Source organism: Phyllostomus discolor, chromosome 3, assembly GCF_004126475.2.
Source record: "Phyllostomus discolor isolate MPI-MPIP mPhyDis1 chromosome 3, mPhyDis1.pri.v3, whole genome shotgun sequence".
In the NCBI taxonomy this organism is placed as follows: Eukaryota; Metazoa; Chordata; class Mammalia; order Chiroptera; family Phyllostomidae; genus Phyllostomus; species Phyllostomus discolor.
Genome location: NC_040905.2, coordinates 198,781,683 through 198,802,860, shown reverse-complemented (window position 1 = coordinate 198,802,860; position 21,178 = coordinate 198,781,683). Strand labels below are relative to the sequence as shown.

Sequence of the window (21,178 nt, the reverse complement as noted above, 5' to 3'; positions counted from 1 at the left end):
CAACCTCCCTGCGGCCCAGCAAAGAGACATTTTCTAACAAGATCTTCTGATCTGCACGCCTCCCTAAAGAGAGCGTGCAGCATGTCAAGCCGGAAGGCGTTTTGCGGCTGGGTCTAAATGAAGCAGAAGTGAAGCAGAAGTGACTGCATGTGTGCACGCGCGCGGGTGCGCACCTCCCCACCCCCTACCCCCAGAATAGGGAAACTGTCATTTTCCTACTTGCCCTCTGACATCAGCTACCTTCTGTGTAGCTACAGTTTCTCTGCACTCAAATTAATCCCTGGCGATGAAAAATGAGCCTCTCCCCCACCCTTGCTGCTGCCTTTCACCTCACGCCCCCAGAGAAGAGCTGCTTCATGAGGCAGCTGGTGAAGGTTTTTTTCCAAGTCACATGATCCAGGATGCAGGGGAGAATCCTTCTTGGAACCGAGATGGGCCCAGAACCGAATCAGATGAGGAGAGATAAGGTGTGATGTGGGGAAGACTATATAAGAATGGGCCCAGGACTGCGGCAAGCACTCAACCAAGTGGCCCCTTCTCAAGACACAGCCATGCAGGAGCCAACAGGCTCCGTCACCAGCCACCTGGGAACCACTAGCCGCAGTTATTTCTATTTCACCACGGCCACGCTGGCGCTGTGTCTCGTCCTTGCTGTGGCAACCATTATGGTGTTGGTAGTTCAGAAGACGGTAAGTGGAATTCTCTTCCTTGCCTTTCCTTTCTGATTTATATTCAGTTTTCCCCGGACAGAAAGCCTTGGTAATAGATTATAAATGAATGGAGAGGTTAAAAAAAAAGTACATATATCATGTAGTGAAAGGGAGAAAAGAAACGGGAACTTAACTCTGAAATGTTTGGGTTTTTGAAAGAAAAATATTTTGAGCCATCATCTCAAAACTTTCCAGACTCCCTAGAGCCAAAAGAGGGCAGAAGAGCTACAGGCTTTGAATTCAGATTTAATTCAGAGAAATTAAGATTTAAATCTTGCAGAGACAGAGACTCATATCAAGGAGGGAAGCAATAAGGAAACCGGGTAACCTAATTGCACAACTTATTATTTTGTCTTTGAGGTCTTCGGACAAGATTCTTGGGTTCTGTATTTTCAGTCTAAACATTTCTCCGATTTCTGAGGCCTCATCCATTTCCAGGGGCTTTTTGTGTTTTTAAACAAGGATCTCAGTTTCAGAGGCCAAGGTCGGTAAGGGAAGGAGGCAAAAGAGAAGACCCGGACTGCTTAGAGCTTTGGCCATTTCAGCATTGAAATCCACAAGGCAAACTGCAAGCTTCCTCCCAAGTCACTCACTGCTTTGAAGAGTTTAGGGTGTCACAAAAAACAGCATAGAGTCAGGACATAGAAATGTTTTTAACACCTGTTCCCTCTGAGGCTGCTCAGAACACTGAAGTACAAGCAGTTATGGGTGCACACAGTAGCGTCAAACCGTCTCAGGAGACTTACTTTGTTTGAAGGAAATGGTAAGCTTTGTTGCAAAAACAGAAGAGATGAAGGAGGACACTTCTTTATATTTTAGAAAACTGGCGTTTATAGAGAGTCCACCAGTATTTATTATTAATAAACAGTGTACTGAAAGTATCCACTGCTGATGCATTCTTAAGTAAAATTTTTGTTAATTTTGGTGATTCAAGAACTGTACTCTCCCCCCACCCCACCAAAGTGAGAACATTTCTGTTTATTCCTTCATAGTTCTCATTTTTCACAGTATTACAATCTCGCAGAATTTGCTCTGGTTTTCCTTCAGTTCTCTTAGGCTGAATGCTCTATAACTTATGGATTACTAAAAAGAACAGGCTTTAAAATGCCTCTGTAGTATCTTTCTCAAGTGTCCTTAGGCTTTGAAACTTAAATGAAGCTTTGAGTCTTGTATCTCCATAAAAGTGAAAGGAACTAATTGCTAGTGTTTGATTTTGGTAGTAGAATGTGTGTAAGTCACCATTTAATAGCCTTTTCTACATCTACTAAGAATTAATACTCTTGAAAACATTCCAGGGCACTTTTATTTTGGTAGAGGCTCTATAATTTCTCTAATTCTAATTTGATGTGAACCAAGGCCAAAGAAAAGAAATCTAAGTGGCCTTTAAGGTCTAGTTAAAGGTTCCAACTAGAACTGCTGAGAGGGAGGGAGGGAGGGAGGGAGGGAGAGAGAGAGGAGGGGGATGGGGTGGGTGTGGTGATGATGACATTTGAAGCTAGAGAAAGCTCCAGAAAAGCTCTTATGCAAATCCCACGTTTAATTGAATTGATTCTTCTTACACAGGAACGGGCATGGATCTTTCTGCCTTGTTTTTGTAAACGTGGAAAATGGGGAACAGAAAGGGGACAGGGCTTGAACTAAGTCATCCTGAGAAAGTGGCAGAGCCCACTATCTGAGTGTGCACTGGGAAAGCATTCTCTTTTCCAATATAGACAGCAACAGAAGCACTGTGGAACTTGGTTCTTAACCAAAGCTCTGGGGAGCTTTGTCTGTTTGTGTCTCCATTTCTCTGACTTAGACCTCATGTTTGGATATGAAAAGATTCATTTCACAATCTGATTGTATGGTTTGGTATGCTGTGATTTCTTAGCCTGAAAAATATCAGTTACTCGTTTGAAAGCATTGTGATAGTAAGTGTTTTACATGTGTCATTTCCAATAAATTGTCAATACATTAACTGTTATAAGAGATAAGAAGGATTATTCCCTGGAGTTCAAGGTATCAGGGAAGGCTTCGTGTAGGAAGACGGAATGCAGGCTGACTTTCAGGATACATAGAGCTTAGACAAATGAAGAAACTTCAATATGACTTCTGGTAAGAAAAAAATCAGTGGGAGATAACCAAAAAACTTAAACTCACATCCCAGTTATTAAAAATGAAATGTGTTGACGGCCACATAGCTCTGTATGTGTGAGGATGGATGGGGCCAGGGTGGAGAACAAGGAGAATAGTTTTACTATCCTAGAAAGTCACAGTTGCAGGTAAAAGGACACATGTACAGACACAATTGAAACAAGAGAAGTCATAATATATAATAAGTGATGGAAGGTAGGCACCTAGCGCTACCATGAGATCCCAGTTTAAGGAGACAGAACAATTTCCCAGGCAAGTTTAAGAAAAAATGTCACTGGAGATTGAAGTTTCAGGTTCGCTTGAGAGACATGTATCATTTCCCACAGGTGGAGAAGGGACATCAAGGGAGAGGGGACACCTGCTCAATAGAACACCACAAGCAAAGGGATGGAGAAGAGCAGGTGTAATGCATGCAGGAAAATCAACAAAGACTGCCTTGCCATTTGTCCTTAAGATCAAATAACTCCAAGGTCAAGCTTTTTGGGAAAAACAAAAAAGGCACTTAGGTTTCAATTACAAATTTTTTATTGAGCATATACTGTGTGCAGGACACTGTTCTAAGCAATGGGATTATACATAGACCTAAACAAAGCCAACAGATGCCCCGCTTTCATGTTGCTTGTACAACAGTCATCTAGTGATATCTCTAAGTCTGTGTGGTGTACTTTGCTCTATTTCCATTTAAAACTAGTATTATAATTATAAAATATTATATTCAAATTATTTAAGGTTGGGCCCTGGCTGGCGTAGCTCAGTGGATTGAGCTCGGACTGCGAACCAAAGCATCACGGGTTCAATTCCCAGTCAGGGTATGTGCCTGGGTTGCAGGCCACAGCCACCAGCAACCACACATTGATGTTTCTCTCTCTCTCTCTCTCTCTATCTCCCTCCCTTCCCTCTCTAAAAATAAATAAATAAAATCTTTTAAAAAATTATTTAAGGTTGGTAAACAAGAAACAAGGGAAAAGAAAAAAAGGTAAAAATCTCTTATACCTGCCCAACTACCAATCCCTCTTTCTTGAGATAACCACCACTGACAGATTCTTCCTTGTTCTTCCAAAAATCTGTTTATCTACAAATTCATAGTGTACACATATGATTATAGTAAACTCATCATTTTGCACCTTACTTTATTGACTTGACAGTATATCTTGGAGATTCTTCCATGCCAATACATGGAAATTCACCTATTCTTTTGAGAAGTCACATAGTATTCTATTGTATGCCTGCTTCATAATGTATTTTATCTGTGCCTAATGAAGGACACAATGTTTTTGTCTACAATTTTTCTTGCTGTGCATGTCTAACAGAATATCTGTGGGATAAATTCCTAGTGGAATTTTGTCAGTCAGCTTCCAAAGAGGTTGTACCAATATACCCTTGAGGATGTAAAAGTACGACCAACAAAGAGACACCTCTGCACCACAATATGGAAAGAAAGAAAAGTGATATATTATTATATTAGCACAGCATAGTCCACACATATACGTCAGGATCAAATTTCACACAATTTATACAGCAAAGCAAAAGCAAAAACAAAAAAATGTCTCTTATCTCCTACAAAGGGTTAGTTAGATAAGGAGGTGGGCTGTGAGGTTGACCCCAGAAGTGTTTACATTTCAAGGGACTCTGGGGTCTTCAGTGTTAAGGACATCTCTCTTACAAACCCAGCCCCTGGAGAGATTAATTTACTTTCTAAAAGGTTAGAGCAAATACAGTTGTCTCCATTTTCCCACCACCATTTTCCCCTGCCCCACCCACCCTCAATCCTACCCCTCTTTGGCTTTGTCGATGGGTCCTTTATACATGATCCTTGACCACCCTTTCCCTTCTTCTTCTTTCCCCATTATCTCCCTCCCCCTCCCATCTGGTGACTATCAGCTTGTTCTTTATTTCAATGTCTCTGGTTATGTTTTGCTTACTTGTTTGTTTTATTGATTAAGTGGAACTTAATCAATAAAGTATTTGTCTTTAGTATTTGTCTTTAACTGCCTGGCTTATTTTACTTAGCATAATACTCTCCAGTTTCAGGAGTTCCTTCTTTCTTCTGTACAGTATTCCATTGTGTAAATGTACCATACTTTTCTGATCCACTCATTTACTGATGAGCACTTAGTCTGTTTCCAGCACTCGGCTATTGTAAATTGTGCTGCTATGAACATTAGAGTGTATAGGTTCTTTTGTATTGGTGTTTTAGGATTCTTAGGGTATTATCCCAGCAGTGGAATTGCTGGGTCAAAAGGCAGTTCCAGTTTTAGTGTTTTGAGGAGATACCATATTGTTTTCCACAGAGGCTGCACCAGTCTGCATTCCCAGCAGATCACTAGGTTTACAAGGAGACCCTTTCTAGAAAGAAAAGAAAGCAGCTGCCCCCTTTCTCTTTATAATTAAAGAGAATTCCTTTTTTAAGACAATGTATCCTTATCAAGCATGGAACTGAATGCCTGTTTAAGGGTAGTGATTGGAGTGGTAATATGGGGTTTTGTTTATTTGTTTACTTTTAGCTTCAAATAAAATTAAGAGGTGAGTTGAAATGCCCTGTGACACTTCCCTCTACCCAAGTTACCCTCTTTCATGCATTTAATTTATCAGTGAAAAAAAAATCTTCTGAAAATCTCAGGATCAAGCCCTGTGATGGATGGGCTGCGATGGGAGGACCAAATGAAAGGGGCAGGACTTCTGTTTGCTTGGAATTCTCTAGACTGAAGAGTGAGGTTCAAATATCCAAGAGCTTGCACTCAGGGCAGAATGGCACAGAATACTACAGGCCACAGGAGAGGAAGGTGATTTCTGCTTAGAGTGAGAGAGGGGTTAACAGAAGGGCTAGAATATAAGCTGAGCCTCTTCCAAGGGTAGAAGGACCTCACGTCGTATGCCCAAAGTTTTATTTTGAAAATGTTCAAACCTACAGTAAACTAGAATGGTAAATGCCCATATAACCTAAACTTGCTGTGTTAGTATTTTGCCATATTTGTGTTCTCCCTCTCTCTCTCCGTGTGTGTGTGTGTATGAATGAAAATGAGTTGCAGTGTGAGCCTTTCACTTACATGTACTCAGCCCCCATCTTCTACTTACTGCAAAGATATCATCATAGCTGAGACAGTTAATGTTAACTCAGTAAGATCATCTAATAATAATAACATGCAGTCCATATTTTAATTTTCCCACTTGTCCAAAGATATTTTCTACAGGAGTTGTGCTTTGTTTTGTTTGGGGATCCAGAATCCATGCTCAGGTCACAAACCACATTTGGCTATGTCTGTTAATCTAGATCTTTGCTACTTAAAGGGCAGTCCTGGAAGCTTATAGAAATGCAGAATCGCAGGCCCCATTCTAGACTTACTGAATCAATATCTGCAGTTTAACAAGGTCCCCAGGTGATCTGTATGCACATTGAAGAGTGAGAAGCGATGATCTAAGAATCTTCTCTGCCCTTTGCTGTTTTTATGACATTGACTTTTTTGAAGCATCCAGGCTAGTTCTGTTGTAGAATAGTTCACTTTTTAGATTTGTCTTAGTGTTTACTCGTGATTACATGCAGGTGAAACATTTTTGGCAATTACAGTCCATAGGTAATGTTATAGACTTTTTATTGTAGCATGGTTGGAGGTGTTTGTCAGGCTGTCCCATCACAGGCAAAGATGTTTAGTCAGTTGATTAAGGTGGTAACCACTGGCTTTCTCTTTTGTAAAACACTATTTTTCTTACTAATTAGCGATCTATGGGGCAATAATACTTTGATGCAATAATACTCTGATGACATGTAAATATCCTTCACTCAGTGTTTTTTGGCACCCTTGATGACCCTGGTCTGAATCAGCTAAGAAACTGAGGGTAGACGAATAATGATTGCCTAATTCTATCATTCCTTCTACATTTATTAGCTGGCATTCTTCAAGGGGGAAGAGCCTTCTGTTGGAAGGATGGTGGCAGGTAGAGTTGGGATAGGACATTCCAGGTGAGGCAAATGTACATTCCATAGGAAGGTAAGCCTAGGCATGAGGAGAGTAAAGGCAGAGCCAGAACAGTGGTCGGTCCAGACTGCAGACGGTAGCAGCAGGAAATAGGCCTAGGTAACAAGGAGCATTGATAGTGGAAGGTGAGAGGACAGGATGCCACTCCCATCAGTAGTCTAGGAAGAAGTTTCCCTAAGCCCCTATTTGAGCCCAGCTGCACACTCAGCCTCCTGTAGCCATACCCCCATTCCTTAGGTGCTCTGATTGCCTGTTCGGTAATGTCTTTAAGCCTTTGCTATTCAGCAAGTGTGGGCACCATCCAGAACCTCCTTAGAAATGCAAAACCTAAGGGCCCATCTCAGACCTACTAAATCAGAATCAGCACTTGAACAAGACCCCCACGGGAAGAATCGCTGCTGTAAGCCACTCTATCTCAACTCCCACTTTCACTGATCATACCAAGACGAAGACTATGTTTCCTTCAGTGAACTTCATCTTTCTCCTGGGAATTTTCTATGACCTCCGTCCACTTTCTCAGAGAGTCACAGAATTTCCTGCCTCGGGTTAATCTTGCCCTTCCTTAGAAAGGCAACATGGCATGCCATCTAAATTAACATACCTGAGTTTGAATCCTTTCCCACTATTTGTTATCTGTGGGACCCTCTGTAATCATTGTCATTTCTCTAAGTCTTAATTAGTCACTAACGCTTGGGGTAAAGACCAAATAAAATAATATACATGAAGTATTTAGCCCCAGATGATTAAGAGTTTAACAACGTTAACTTGAAAATAAGAGAGACATCCTGACTGGTGTGGCTCAGTGGGTGGGATATTGTCTCACAAACTGAAATGTCACTGGTTCAATTCCAGGTCAGGGCACATGCCTGGGTTGCTGCCCAGGTCCCCAGTTGGGACCAAGCAAGAGGCAACCTTCAATGTTTCTCTCAAACATTATTGCTTCTTTCCCTTTCTCTCTCCTTTCCTCTCTCTCTAAAAATAAATAAATAAAATCTTTTTAAAAAGAGAGAGAAGAGAGGCATTCCTGGCAAAGATCTCCGTGGCCCACCTTATAAGATAGCACAAGGCCAGCAAGAAAGGGGATATGGAATCCCCCTGGAATATTCCAAATACTAGCTGCCTTTGGCCATTTTCAATTCAAGAGGGCATATTCTATCAAAAGGACATTTGGGAGCTGTTTACCTCTGCACAGCGTTGCTCTGTGAAAGGAAATACCCTTTCAAGGTGTTGAGGCAAATTAAGCACATCATTAGGTTGAAGAGAGTAGCCAAAATAGGTATCATTTTCAAGCATTCTCTAACAATTTATATCTAACATCTTATTATGTCTGCAACAACACAGTGGACAGTACGATTATTAGTTCTGTAATCACAATGACTAAAAGAAGTGAGAAAATGGAGTCCTAGGCAGGGAAGATGATTGGGATTGGGTCATTTCATCTGGATAAGCAGGTTAAATGTGACAGTTCCTCCCTCCATGCACAGAAACGTTGTTGGGGACATCCATCAGCCACCCAGAATCTGAACCAAAAGAAGTTCACTGAAGGAAGTGTAGCTGGTTGGTAACCATGGAGATGAAGTTTCCTGAGCTACTCAGTGGAGCTGAGAATGACAACTTGAAAGGGTCCATTGTCTGTGTCTGTCTCTAGCCTGTGTACCTTTCACCTCAAAGTCAAGTCACTAAGCAAGATGGTTTGTTTCCCCAGTCAGGACCCAGATCCCCTGGCGAGATGTGGGAGAGAATTCTAGGACTGGAGCGGGGGAATGGGGGGCACCTGCCATGGAAGAACTGATAGACAGCACTTAGCATAGTGCCTAGGGCACATACAGTCCTCAGCCAATTTTGGAAGTCATTATTCCTTTATACCCTGCTTTCTTATCTCCAAATGGGAGGGGAGAGGAGGGAAGGCTGAGCTTTCCTGCCCTTGGCTTCTAAAGATAGCCACTACTCCTGGGGAAGTGGAAAGAGCACCAGAGAACTTCAGTTCACATCTGCCACTGACTCATGAGTGTCTCAATTTCCTCTTCTGTAAAATTAGCTTGATGGACTAAAAGATGTCTAGGTTCTCCTCTGGCTCTGACTCTCAGATCTCGTCTACCATGGGCCTCCAAGAGACCTAGGAGGCTTTGTCCCAAGAGCTCTTTACAACAGGAGTTGTCACACTCCTGTCTTGGCTGCCCTCGGCCCCGGGTGAAGGTTTAAGTCACAGGACTCTTTCCTGTACAAAGGTACCTTGTTTTTGACATCTCCTATCTGAAGTTAGGAAACCAAGAAGCCCCAAAATGATAGACAGAGGCTTTTGACCCCCAAATAAATGAGGTCCTCCTCCCAGGTATTATCTTTTACAAGTTTGCTACCCAATGTGTGTTCTGTGGGACAGCGACATCATCATTACCTGGGAGCTTGTCAGAAATACAGACTCCTGGACTCTACCCGAACCTGCAGTCAGAATTTGCATTTTAACTCCAAGTGCCTGAGGAGTGCAGCAGTCTCCCTCCACACCTTATCTGTGGTTTCTGTTATCTGTGCTCAACTGTGATCCACAAATATTAAGTGGAAAGTTCCGGAAATAGACAACTCTGAGTGGTGTAATAAAATCTCACCACGTCCCCCTCCAGCCCCCTCTGACCTGCCCAGGATATGAATCATGCCTTTGTCCAGCATCTCCATGCTGTATAAGCTCCCTGCCTGTTAGTCATTCAGTGGCCATAGAGGTACTCAGGTCTACTGTCATGGTATCTTATTGCAGTGCTTGTGTTGGAATCACTTTTATTTTACTTAACGGCTCCAAAGCCATCACTACTGTGATGCTGGCAATCTGGATATTGTTTAAGGGGAAAGGTCAGTATGTGTAGAAAAAACAGTATATAGAGTTCAGTTTTGTCCACGATTTCAGGCATCCACTGGGGGTCTTGGAAGGCATTCCCCTTGGATAAGAGGGAACAACTGTACAACCTTGAGATATTTGGACTTTTTGCCTTCATAGCTCTTGTAGCAACTTGAAATTCTAATTATATATTTATTTGTATATTTTAAATAACTGTTTCAATGACTGAGCCATAAAATCCACAGGATGTTTTCCAATGACTAACTTGGTGCCTGGCACATACCAGGTGCTCATTCCATATGTGCTGCGTGAATGATTCTCTGGTATTTCCCAACTGCTAGCAGCCCCTGGACGACTCCCACACATTTGCTGTTCTGCCATTCTCCCACTGTACCTCCATATTCTCCTGGGCAGCCAACAAATTCAATGATGTTAGTATCACACCCAACATAGATGATTTTCTTTGTCCATTCAAACATCATGCTGACCAATGCTCATGCTCTGCAGTAAATTAGGTGCTGGTTAAATTTTGAGATGCTGTTTATTGTTTCACAGAGACAACATGGAGGGGAATTTTGTGATGTCAGGTTTTCCTATGACCTGCAAGCACAACTGAGAGACCACAAGTGCACAGTATTGTTAGTTAGGTTAAGAGCTTTCAACTAAAGCAATCGAATCATAGAATATGAGAGCAAAGAGGGAAGAACCTGTGAAACCAAGTTCACTTTCTTTTCCCTGAAAAGCTGAAGCCCAAGAGTTTACACTGACTTCTGCAATCTCCAGATCAGTGCTGAGCTAGGGTGTTGCCTCCAGAATACTTCCCAGACTCATACCACCCATTTTGGCTTAGAGAAGAGACCTAGTCACCAGGAAAAGAGTCCTCAGTGGAAGGCAAAAGGCAGAGCCCCTAGGAAGGTGGTAGAATAAAAGGAGAACTCTAGATGTGGTCCTAGGTATTTATACTGAACACTAAAGAAAATAAGATACAGGCAGCTGCTAACTTCTTGCTTTGATAGAGGTAGGGAAATTGTTCTCATCTAAGAGCTCCAACCTCCCTAGGTCTTTATTAATATTTCAATCCAATGACCCACAGGAGATCTCAACCTGGCCAGGTAAGAGATGGCTAAGACACTTTATTCCTTCTTGGCAGGACACCTGAGGGTGTCTCCATGGCTGAGGTGGAGAGAAGGGGAAGGGAGACTAGTTGTGGGGAAGTTAGTCTCTAAAAAATGTATTAGGGGTAAAGAACTGTGCCCATCTGCATCTGTTGCCTGCTTACTCAGTGCACCTCAACAAGACTTCTCTTTCATCCTCTGCAACACCCCAACCCAGGTGGTACCCCCCACAGAACACAATCTGTCTCTATCCATCTCATAGTTATCTGTGTAAATATTGATGTATGCATTTATGTTTACTGCACAGTAAATATAAAATATACAGTGACTATATACATATATAATATTTCTGCATTTATTTATATGTTTATACATATTTGGATATTATATTCAATTTTTAACTTGTAATAAATCCAGAGGGCGGGACTCAATTTTATTATTTCAGTTACCCTCATGATGCTTGGCATATAAACATTCAATTAATTCAGAATTTCCAACCACAGGACAGATATAAATGTACCTTCCCAGGTATGTTTACAACCTACTTTTACTATTTGATGAACCAATGATGGAAAAAAACCCACATATATTTATATACTATATTTGATTGTTCTTAGGTGGACCAAAGAGGGAAAAAATAACATATGTGGAGGTGAAAAAAAATAAAAGCACTGGACTGGGAGTTGGTTGCAGATTCTGGTCCCTGAGCTGCCATAAACTTTTCATTTTACCTATCTTAGCCCTGCCCCCCATTCCTCGCCTGTGAAATAAGACAGTAATTGAATTGCTTTTCTGATAGGCACGTTGTGAAGTAAATGCATGAGCAAGTATATTATAACTAAGTCAGTGAATTTATTTTTTAAAATGTAAGAGTCAAATGGAATGTGAATTCTAAATAGCACAGTACATTGAGGACAATCAAAATGTGGGGGGTGGGGGGAGTATATTATTTCAATTGAATATCATCCTCATACTGTTTATTTCTTCTGTTCTAGGACTACATTCCCAACTCACCAGGAAAATTCCCCCTTAAAGGAGGTAAGACCTTGAGATTAAGAATAAATGTGTAGTGAGTCATCCACATCACACCACAGGTGATCAACAACCAGAAACATCATGGCAGTGCCCAACAGAAAAGTGGGTGGAAGCGGAGGCAGAGGCTGCTTGGGCAGAGCTGATAAAGTTGATTCATCATAGCAGGCTCTGATCTGCACTCTCATCCCCACAAGTCTTCCACCATCCCTCAACTCTCCCACTAATGAAATTCTACCTCTGGCATAGGCTGTCACATGGACATGGGCAGGAACACAAAGCAGCATTGTGTTAAAAGCTTGCAATCTGGAGTCAGGCAAGTGTGGGTATGAATCTTGGCTCTATCACCTACCTGGGAGCCTCAGTTCCTTATCTATGAAACAGGAATAACAATACTACCTTATGAAGGTATTCAAGGAGCCAATTAGATCTCATCCACAAATTGTTTAGCATGGCCACCAATACATAAGAATCATTAAATAATTGGTAGTCACTAAAATGTATATTGCAGTTGAGGACTTGTGAAAACAGACCTTCTCCACACCTCCTACATATTTTATCATTGAGGTCACTAAATAATGCATTGTCTCTACTAGCCTCAGAGGGCTGATATGCAGAGTTAGGTTAGCACTGAAGGTGAAAAACTTTGAGATCATCTGATTAATGTTTTCATTGCACAGAGGAAAAGTAAGACCCAGTGAAGTGTTGTGTCCAAGGTAATACAGAGCTAAACCTAGAACCCAGATGTTCTTATCTCTTATCCAGTATTCTTTTCACTTAAGAGCATTAACTCTTCTGAGTTCTGCACTCTTTAGAACCTCAGTAACAAACACAGCTGGATAACCAGAGAGCTTAGAGAAAAAATGTAAAAGAGAAAGGGGGGAGGGGGTTATCACGGGCACCCAGGTAGAAACACCAGAGCATCCTTGGGACCAGAAGAGGACACAAGTGTCTACACACAGCCTCCCACACCAACATCATCACACTTGGAGTTCCCTTAAGCATGTCTCTCCTGCTATCTGTCACCCAGAGGCTTAGAAAATAGGGGCAAAAGGCCCCAAAACAGACAAGCACTCTGGATCTTTTGGGAAAGATGAATAATTATAGCTTTGTCAACAGTATCTTAACTGTGGCTCTAATTACTTAGCATGTGACCTCAATTCTCATAATACCTCTTTAGACAGTCACATTAAAGTAAAAAGAATCATGGTATAATGAAAAGGTAAGCAAAAAAATTTTCCATAAAGGGCCAGATAGTAAATATTTTAAGCTCTGCAGGTCATAAGGTCTTTCTTGCAACTAGTCAGCTCTTCTGTTGCAGTGCAAAGCAGCCATGGACTTTGCAAATGAGCGGTCAGGGCTGCGGGTCCATAAAGCTTTATTTACAGAAGGAGGTGGTAGGCTGGCTTTGACACAACATATAAGGCACGTTCTCATGGAGTCTTTCAGAAAGCCAAGCCCACACAGCAAAAGTCATTTTCCCTTCCCTACTCTCACCATTCCACCACCACAGCTACCCAGATTTTTCTAGCAAGACCAGAACTTTTCATTTTTTGTGAGGTTTTTCTTTAACAGGAATATGACCTCAGGGACAAGGACAGATTTAATTAGGTAGTGAGACCTTAGCCACTTAGGATCTCAGTTCAACACCTGGAGAGAACTTCCAGCATAGGTTGCCAAGCACAGGGGCCCTAACCAGTGGTTTTGCCCCTATTATAGTTTTCAACAGTCCAGAGTGGAATCAGAAAAAGAAAGACAAGGTCACCCCTGTTCTCGCAGCCAACAATTTTTAATGTTAGGGGAGCTCCTTTGCTCTGAGAGTATCTTTTCCTAGTCTTAAAATGTCCTTTCTTTTACAACATGAAGCTGATAGGGATGGAAGTTAAGTTGGTTTGCTTTTTGTCCATTATTTTATTTTGTTTTAATGGTTGCAATAGGAAAAAATCAAAAGCTGGCCACTCTGCATGGGTCACTGAATTTTCATTTTGGGGTAAATTTCACCAATCCATGAAATCCAAAACCATGGGCACCATGGACTAGACCATTTGTTAGATCTCTTCTTATCTTGGCTACCACTGTGAATTATCAGAACACAAACTAATCCAAAACCAACTTCAGTTCACAATGTAATGTTACTGCAACCAGATAAACAACGCTAATAATAATCTGCACTAGGGCTCTGGCACTTTTGGTAAAGACCTTCCAGAACCTCCCTTGCAGAGATCTTAGCCTCCCTCCCGTGAGTGAACAACATGGGAATTAGTGATCCCATTTTGCAGATGAGTAGCTGACACCCATGCAATCAATGAGACTTGCCTAAGGTCATCCAAGGAGTTGCCTGAAGAGCAGGGACCAGAATCCAAGGCTCCTCTCTATTTCCCTCCTGCAAGATGTGCTTCAGCCGTAAATGTCCATGACTTGTTGTGTGTGGTTCCTGGTCTTCTCCTGCTTTTAATGAAAGCCTACTCTTCCCTTCACTTGGCCCATTGCACACATGGTAGAATGGTGAGGTGGAAAGCATGTAAGATCTAGTCTCCAGGACAGACCTTCATTCCAGCAGGCGGTTTCTCCGGGCCTCGTCTGTAACGTAATGGCAATGTACTCAATGAACTGGAAAGCCCTTCCAGCTTTGGCACTTTACCATAATTCTGTTATTTAATATGTAAATATGTAAGAAAAAATCTAACAATAACCTCGAGGAAATCTGCAGCCATAGCTTCTGTCTCCAGCAAGCCTGTCTACACAGGTACAAGCAGCAAATTTTCCCTTTAGAAAAGCCATTGCAAGATATTCCAGGCAGATGGGAACCATCTCCCAGAAACTCTTAGGAGGAAGCTCCAGAGGCAGTCTGTGCTTTGTCACTGGAGCAGACAAGAGCAGAAGCCAGACACTTTCAGGGAGCCCTGTGCCACTGGCTGATGGACATTGCCCCCCATCAGCAGGAAGCTGGCAGCAGTTCAGAACCTGGGAAGCAGGGCCACGTATGAACACTAAAGTAACTCAGCACAGCCTGACTATCAACTGCAGGGAAACCATGGGAAACAAAGCCCTTTTTGTAGAGGAAGGATTTCTCAGTCCCAAGACAAGATTCCTCTTCCTGGCTAGGATGCTGGTCATCAGCAGCCATTCGCACTCACTCCATTGTGCTTAGGACTCAGTGGATCACTCTGGGGTTCACTGGGACCGTCACCCAGGAGAACCTTCCAGTGCACCCTCCTCTTCTCTAGAAAACAGAGTTAATAATAACTCTTGCACAGAACCGCTATGAGAGTGAATGCAACAGTACAACCCTCCACTGCCACTAAATAAAAGGGCTTCATCCGGCCCCATATACAATGAGAAATTCAAGAGAGCTGCAGGGAGAGTGAGGCATGTGCTGCTGCTCCTCACTTCTTGTTCCAATTTTCTGTTTCCACCACATTTGGTATCTTGCATGCGCTCATGCGGCTCATTTGTCCAAACCACAGAATAAAGACACATCTGCCTTAATTTCCCCAGTGTTCCTATAGCAACACTTGTTTATAGCAACATTTGCAGTAGGATTTAGGGTATGAGAGAAGCTGGTGGGCAGTGCACTCCTTCGCAGAGGACGATGCAAACTGTGAATTGCACCCTTCTGTTCTCCTAAGGCTTCTTCCACACCAGCCACTGGGCATCGCCTGAGGGACAGCTTTCTGCCCAGGGTTCAGCCCTCCACCGTGCATGCTGACCCACTCTCCTTCCTACTTCTTTTTACTTTCTTCTTCTCCCCATTTCCACACTTCACGCCCACACACACGACTTCCTCTCTTAAACACTGTGGAAATTCAAATTCTACTGACTCTACTTTGCAGAAAGATTTTGTCACCTTGGTCTCACACCCAAAACTTTCCAACATCCCAACAATCAAATGGCAGTTTTTCCTTGCCTTCAAGAAACTCTGCAGACAAATTTTAAATCAGTTTTTTCTGTTTCCCCTCACTTCATATGAATGAGGATCTGAGGATCTAGCAAAGTGAAAATAATAAACACTGATGTGCCAAGCACGGGGCTAAGGGCTTCGTGATTCACTCACACCCTCCTCACAATGAGCCCCAAGGATAAGTATTATCTCTATCTTATAGGAACAGAAACTGGTGCACAGAGAGGTTTACTGACTTACCTAAAATTGCACAGCTAGCAAGGATTGGAGCAAGACTTCAAAATCCAGGCTGACCTACCTTGGAGCCCTTTTGTTTATACAGGTGCTTAGTAAAATCCCACCATGCTTCCTTCTAGGGACCCTGTCAGTTCTCCGTGGCTGGGATCCTCCCAATACCTTCCTCATTCCCTCAGAACCTGCAGGCATCTGTCTGTTTTCCTGTCCCTGAAGCATACTCATCGTTACTGAGTTCTGAGGCAGACAGCGCCATTAGGGTGGCCACACACGTACCTTTGCATGAAAGGTGAAGTGGTGGGGAGCATAAAGGGCCCAGGATAGGGGGTCTAGAGGGCCAATTTAAGCCCTAGCTCTGTAGCTGAGGAGTCATGAAATCTGGGATGATTCCTTCCCTCCTGCCAGTTAGAAGGGGTTTGCCTTTTCTGTGAATGTCGTGTGCCTGCCATATCCAGAGGTTCCTAGAGGCCCTTAGGAAAGTGCGTAGACCATATAGGGTCCTGACAGCCTCGTCCTTGCATTCCCCACCCTCACCTGAATGCAGTCTCCAGCTAAGGGCAAGGCACAAAAGGCAGAGAACTGGGTTGAACTTTGGAATACCTACACTCCAGTCCTGGGACTTGGAGAAACTCATTTTCCCTTAGCAGGGCTGGAATTTCCTGTTTTCTAAAAGATCAGGAGTGATGGGGGCAAGCCAGATGGCCTGACCCCGGCCCAGACTTTGCTTGGGGTATAACATTCCAGGAATCAAGCAAATATCTTAATATTCTTTAACCTTTTTACCATTATAACAACTTACAAATTCTGCCTGGCTTGGCAGGCACCCTCCTCCACACTCCTTTTGCTGAAAAGAAAATGTGGGCATTAGGGAGATCAGGTGAGGTTGGCTCTCTAATGGAACCCAGTGAGTCCACTCCCAAAGAAACAGGAAAAGCCACCCATTGCAGGCAATGAAGCTAAACCACTCAGGCTAACTACTCACCAAACCCTGATGTCCCTGATGTGATATGGCTGTGACCCACACAGTCACAGTCCCACCAGGACCCTGCTCTGGCAGCAGAAGTGGCAGGTAGGGGACCAAAGCCCCCTTCCCTACAAAGACTGAAAGCAGCAAATCTTACTTCTATCAGCTGGATTCATCTGGATCTAGATAGCCCAACCGAGCAGGTGTTGCTGCTTTTATTCAGAGCGAGAGGGGCGACCTCCACTTAGGAGGCAAATCGCTTTTCAGATAGCCAGTCACAGGTCTCGGAGGGCTTATTTGCTTCTCTATTTACTCTAAATACACTCACTCCAAACCCTCTCTTAAACTCGCTCTTTCTTAAGGCAGAGCTAACAAGAAAAAGAAATCTCTCCACAATAAAATAAGTAGAAAATTGGCCACACAGAATAAAGTAAAATAGGTCCTAGGGAGGCCATCCAGAGTGTTAAAGGATCTACACCTAACACTCACCCTCTGCCCTCGAGAGGAGAGAGGGGTACTAGGGAGCAGAGGAGAGCGAGGAGGAGATGGAAGATAAGAGGAGAGGAGAGGAAAAGGAAAAAAATGTTTTGATCACTGAGAAACATTAAAATGTATTACTTGAATTTAGTACATACAAATCACAAGTCTCTAAATCCAGAGGAAATCCTCATCTTTCAAATACTTTGAGGAAGGAAAAAGGAAAGACAGACAAGTGGGGGAGGGAAAGCAGGCCTATTTCTCAAACTGGCTTCATTATTTATTTCATCCAAGCCCTCAGGAGACCGCACGTGTTGGCTGAAATTTCTACGAGCCTAGCAGTGCAAGCCCTGAACCATGGAATGGGAACCAGACACTACTTTGTATATTTTGGGTAGTGGATAAAAGCTCATTGTTATGCATTATCTCATTTAATCCTTCCAGCAACTCTTCAAGGAAGGTTACTATTATCCTCACTTTTAGGAGAATTCAAAGAGGCTGAGTGTCTAGTCAGTGGCAGGGAAAAAGTCTGAATCCACGCTGGTTTGATCTCAAGACTAACATTCTAAGTGTGCTGTCATACTTTTGCATCTAGAATAAGCTAAGAAGTGTTTTCAAAAAGTTGTTTAAAATGTTAGCAGATTTCACTGTAAGATTCTAGACTTACTTTGTCTTTTGGATTATAAACATTAAAGGTGCTTCTTAAATGCTCCCAATATTATCAATTCAACCTGCATTTACTGGAACTGAATTCCAAAGAAATACCCACAGGGTAAGACAGTTTTAGCTCACAAACTGCAACAAGTTAGGATTGAAAAGACCCTAAAATCCTTCAAGGGGTACAAATGAGCTCCAGCCTGATCTCAGTTTGTACTACTGATCACTTTCTCTATAGGTGCTTAACACTGAGCAGACCAGGGTGGGTATCCCCCAAAACTGCTCTTTTTAAATCCAAGGCCACTTATCCTGGAGTTTCTCTATCACTAGGTGACTAGGTGGCATCAAGAAGACGGTTAAGTTAAAGCCAGTTGAAATGACCCTTAACTTAGGTTCGGGATTCACTTTGATTCCAAACTCTACTGATAACAGAGAGACGCTCCCCTAGATGTCACTGTTGGGACTCTCCTGGATATTCCACCGGCCCAGTGGAATATAGCCAGACCCAGGTAGATGCAGAGTCATTAGAAAAATTACTCTCTTTCCTGGGAAGACTAAAATATTTCAAAAGATGGAAGGAGGATTCTGCACGCCTTTCTGGAAGTGTCAGATGGCCTCAAACACTTTCATACATAATTGAGAGACTAATCCATCATATAATGCCATGAGCTTTGTTTTAGAGAGCATTTCATCAGCCAGATTTCTCTGTTTAGCAGTAGTGTTTGGCTGGGCCACTGTAACAACTAGGAAAAGAGGAGTAGGGGAGGAAGGGACTGCCTACCATTTGCTGGCTGTCTCCTGTATGTCACACTCTGCACTGGCCACTTTACATCCGTCATCTCATTGTATCATCACAGGACCCATGCATTTGGGTTGACTGTTATCCCACTTTATAGATGCAGTAACTGAGGGTCAGTAAGAGGAAGTGACAGGTCTGAAGCTCAAAGCCGTGACCAGAACCCAGGTGTTTGTTCGGAGATGCACTATGTCTGTCTAGTCCTGATACCAACCTGGAAGGTGCCTGGTACTCAGACCACATACCATCTGGCAACAATGGTTGGTGTGGTTTGTTTTGCCACCTTGGACATCATTGCATCTTAATGTGGCCTGACAGATGACTCAGCAGGGTTCAGCACATGGGCCTGAAATCACCTTCTGGCATTCTCCCACAAGAGGGAGCCCGGAGGCTTGTTTTCCTAGCACCTCCAGCTGTCTTGTTTTCAGTCCAGTGCCGAGCTGCGTTTGGTAGCTGCAAACCCACTTAGCCCTCTCTGCTCCATGAAAAGACCAGAAACCAGGAACAGTGCTTTGGACTGGAGGTGCTCTGAACCCAGCTCTGCTACTTACTGTGAGGCTTGGGGACATACCTTCAGCCCAGCCCCTCTGGGGTCAGTGTCCCCACTCACAGAACTAGGATTGTGGTTCACTTAGCATCTAATGGCCCTTTTAGGCCTAACCTTATGAGATCTCAAGGTGGGGTACAATCTTCAGGTTAACATTATTCTCACTTCTAGGACACGATCCTTTCAACCACTTTAAGCAACATCTCCCTCTGTGCAACTGGCCAGGAGGGTTTCATTGGCACATATTTCTCTTCAGGTCCCTCCCCGCAGAAAAGCCTAAGAAAGTTCATGATCCTTCCAGAGGAGTCCAAAGCTTGGGAAAACAGTTTACAAATCTTTCCCATCAGAAAGCCTTGGCCCTCCAAAGAATTCACAGGGTACTTGAGTTGTCTGAAAGATGGAATGCCCCAAAGAAGGAGTAAGGAGCCCTGGACCCTGGTCCTGCCTCTGTCCCTAACTCATGGGGTGACCTAGGACAAGTATGCAGTGGGGTAACATTGGGGAGCACATGTATTATCAGCTGGTTACCAAGCCTGGACCAAGTGACTTCTCCGGAACTTCCATTTCTATGAAGCAAGCACATCCTTAAGGAACTGGGCCCTACATAACTTTGACTATCCCCAGAGCTGAAATGTTCTGTTTCAGCAGGACACCTACCATGGCAGGTGTCTGGAGTCTGACTATGAGAAGACAGACTCCTAGCTGGGGAAGAGTAGCATGTGCACACAGACAGACAGCTGGAGCTAGGACTGACTTCCCCCACCCCACAGCAGGCCTGGCAGTGTACAGCTGAGGCTAAAAGCCTTTTAGAATAAGTGAGAAGGGCCTTCCTAGATCATCAAATCCACAGTGCTCTTCATCTGGCTAGGGACAGGAGAGCCCCAAAACAGGAAATTCCTAATTTCTAACTCCCAGGCCACGTAACTCAGCCACAACTTGCAGAAAGTTCTCATTTTCCCCATGGAAGCCTTCAGCTCTTCCAACTAACCCCAACCCCAGGCTCCACATTCACCCGGGAAATGAATGAAAAGGGAATGTTTTGCGTTCTATGCTCCCAGCACACAAAATTTCAGGGACATTGCAGGAGTACAGCTGCACGTAGCGCTACCCATTGGTAAGTCACTCCTTCCCGTTTTCAGAGCCAGAAAAGAAAGTCATCTCATGGACTCCCAGGGTGCTAAGGAGACACGAGCCACATAAAATGTTCATCCAGTTCTTGACAAGAGGCATATGACCCTCCAAGCAGCCCAACACCTCTTTGAACAGCATTTGACTGGGACTGCTCATATTTGAGGTCCCAGTACTGTGACTTCCAGTCTAATTTGTGTGCCCCTAGTGAAGGTCCTTCCATTGCCTCATCTGAGAAATGAGGATGAGCGCACCATTAGCCATTAGCGGAGTGGGTCAACTCCTTAAACGTGCATTCGCAGCCTTAGCGTTAGGGGCCCGCAGAACAGGTTGTCCGCCTTCCTGCTGACAGCCTTGTCAGATGGCCAAGGCCTCCTCTGAGCTCCTCTCCAAGTTCAACCACTGCATTCATTCCATCTGCAACCCCTCCTGGATCCTGGGGCCCAGCCCCCTTTCCTTAGCAATGTCATTCTCACAGGTAGTGGCGCATGTTTTTCCTTTCACTTTAAACTATTTAAGAGATTCTTCAAGAAAAATTAAAATACACCACACCATTTGACTTCAGGAAATGCAACTTCAAATACATTTTTTTTCATTCTTGGGTTTCTCAGAATCACAACTGAGGTCAACCCACCAAACATGCAAAGACCAAAGGGGGAGAAAAAAAGAACCTGCCTATGTGA

General features: G+C 43.4%; 1 protein-coding gene across 1 annotated transcript in view; it reads left to right on the top strand.

The window, feature by feature from the left end:
• Positions 1-202: 202 nt before the first annotated feature.
• The window catches only part of TNFSF8 (TNF superfamily member 8), a 29,073-nt gene continuing 8,097 nt past the window's right edge, over positions 203-21,178 (top strand). The window contains exons 1-2 of the mRNA XM_028519243.2: positions 203-689; positions 11,755-11,797. Coding sequence (XP_028375044.1) covers positions 495-689; positions 11,755-11,797 — 238 coding nt within the window. The 5' untranslated portion in view covers positions 203-494. The remainder of the gene's footprint in view (positions 690-11,754; positions 11,798-21,178) is intronic.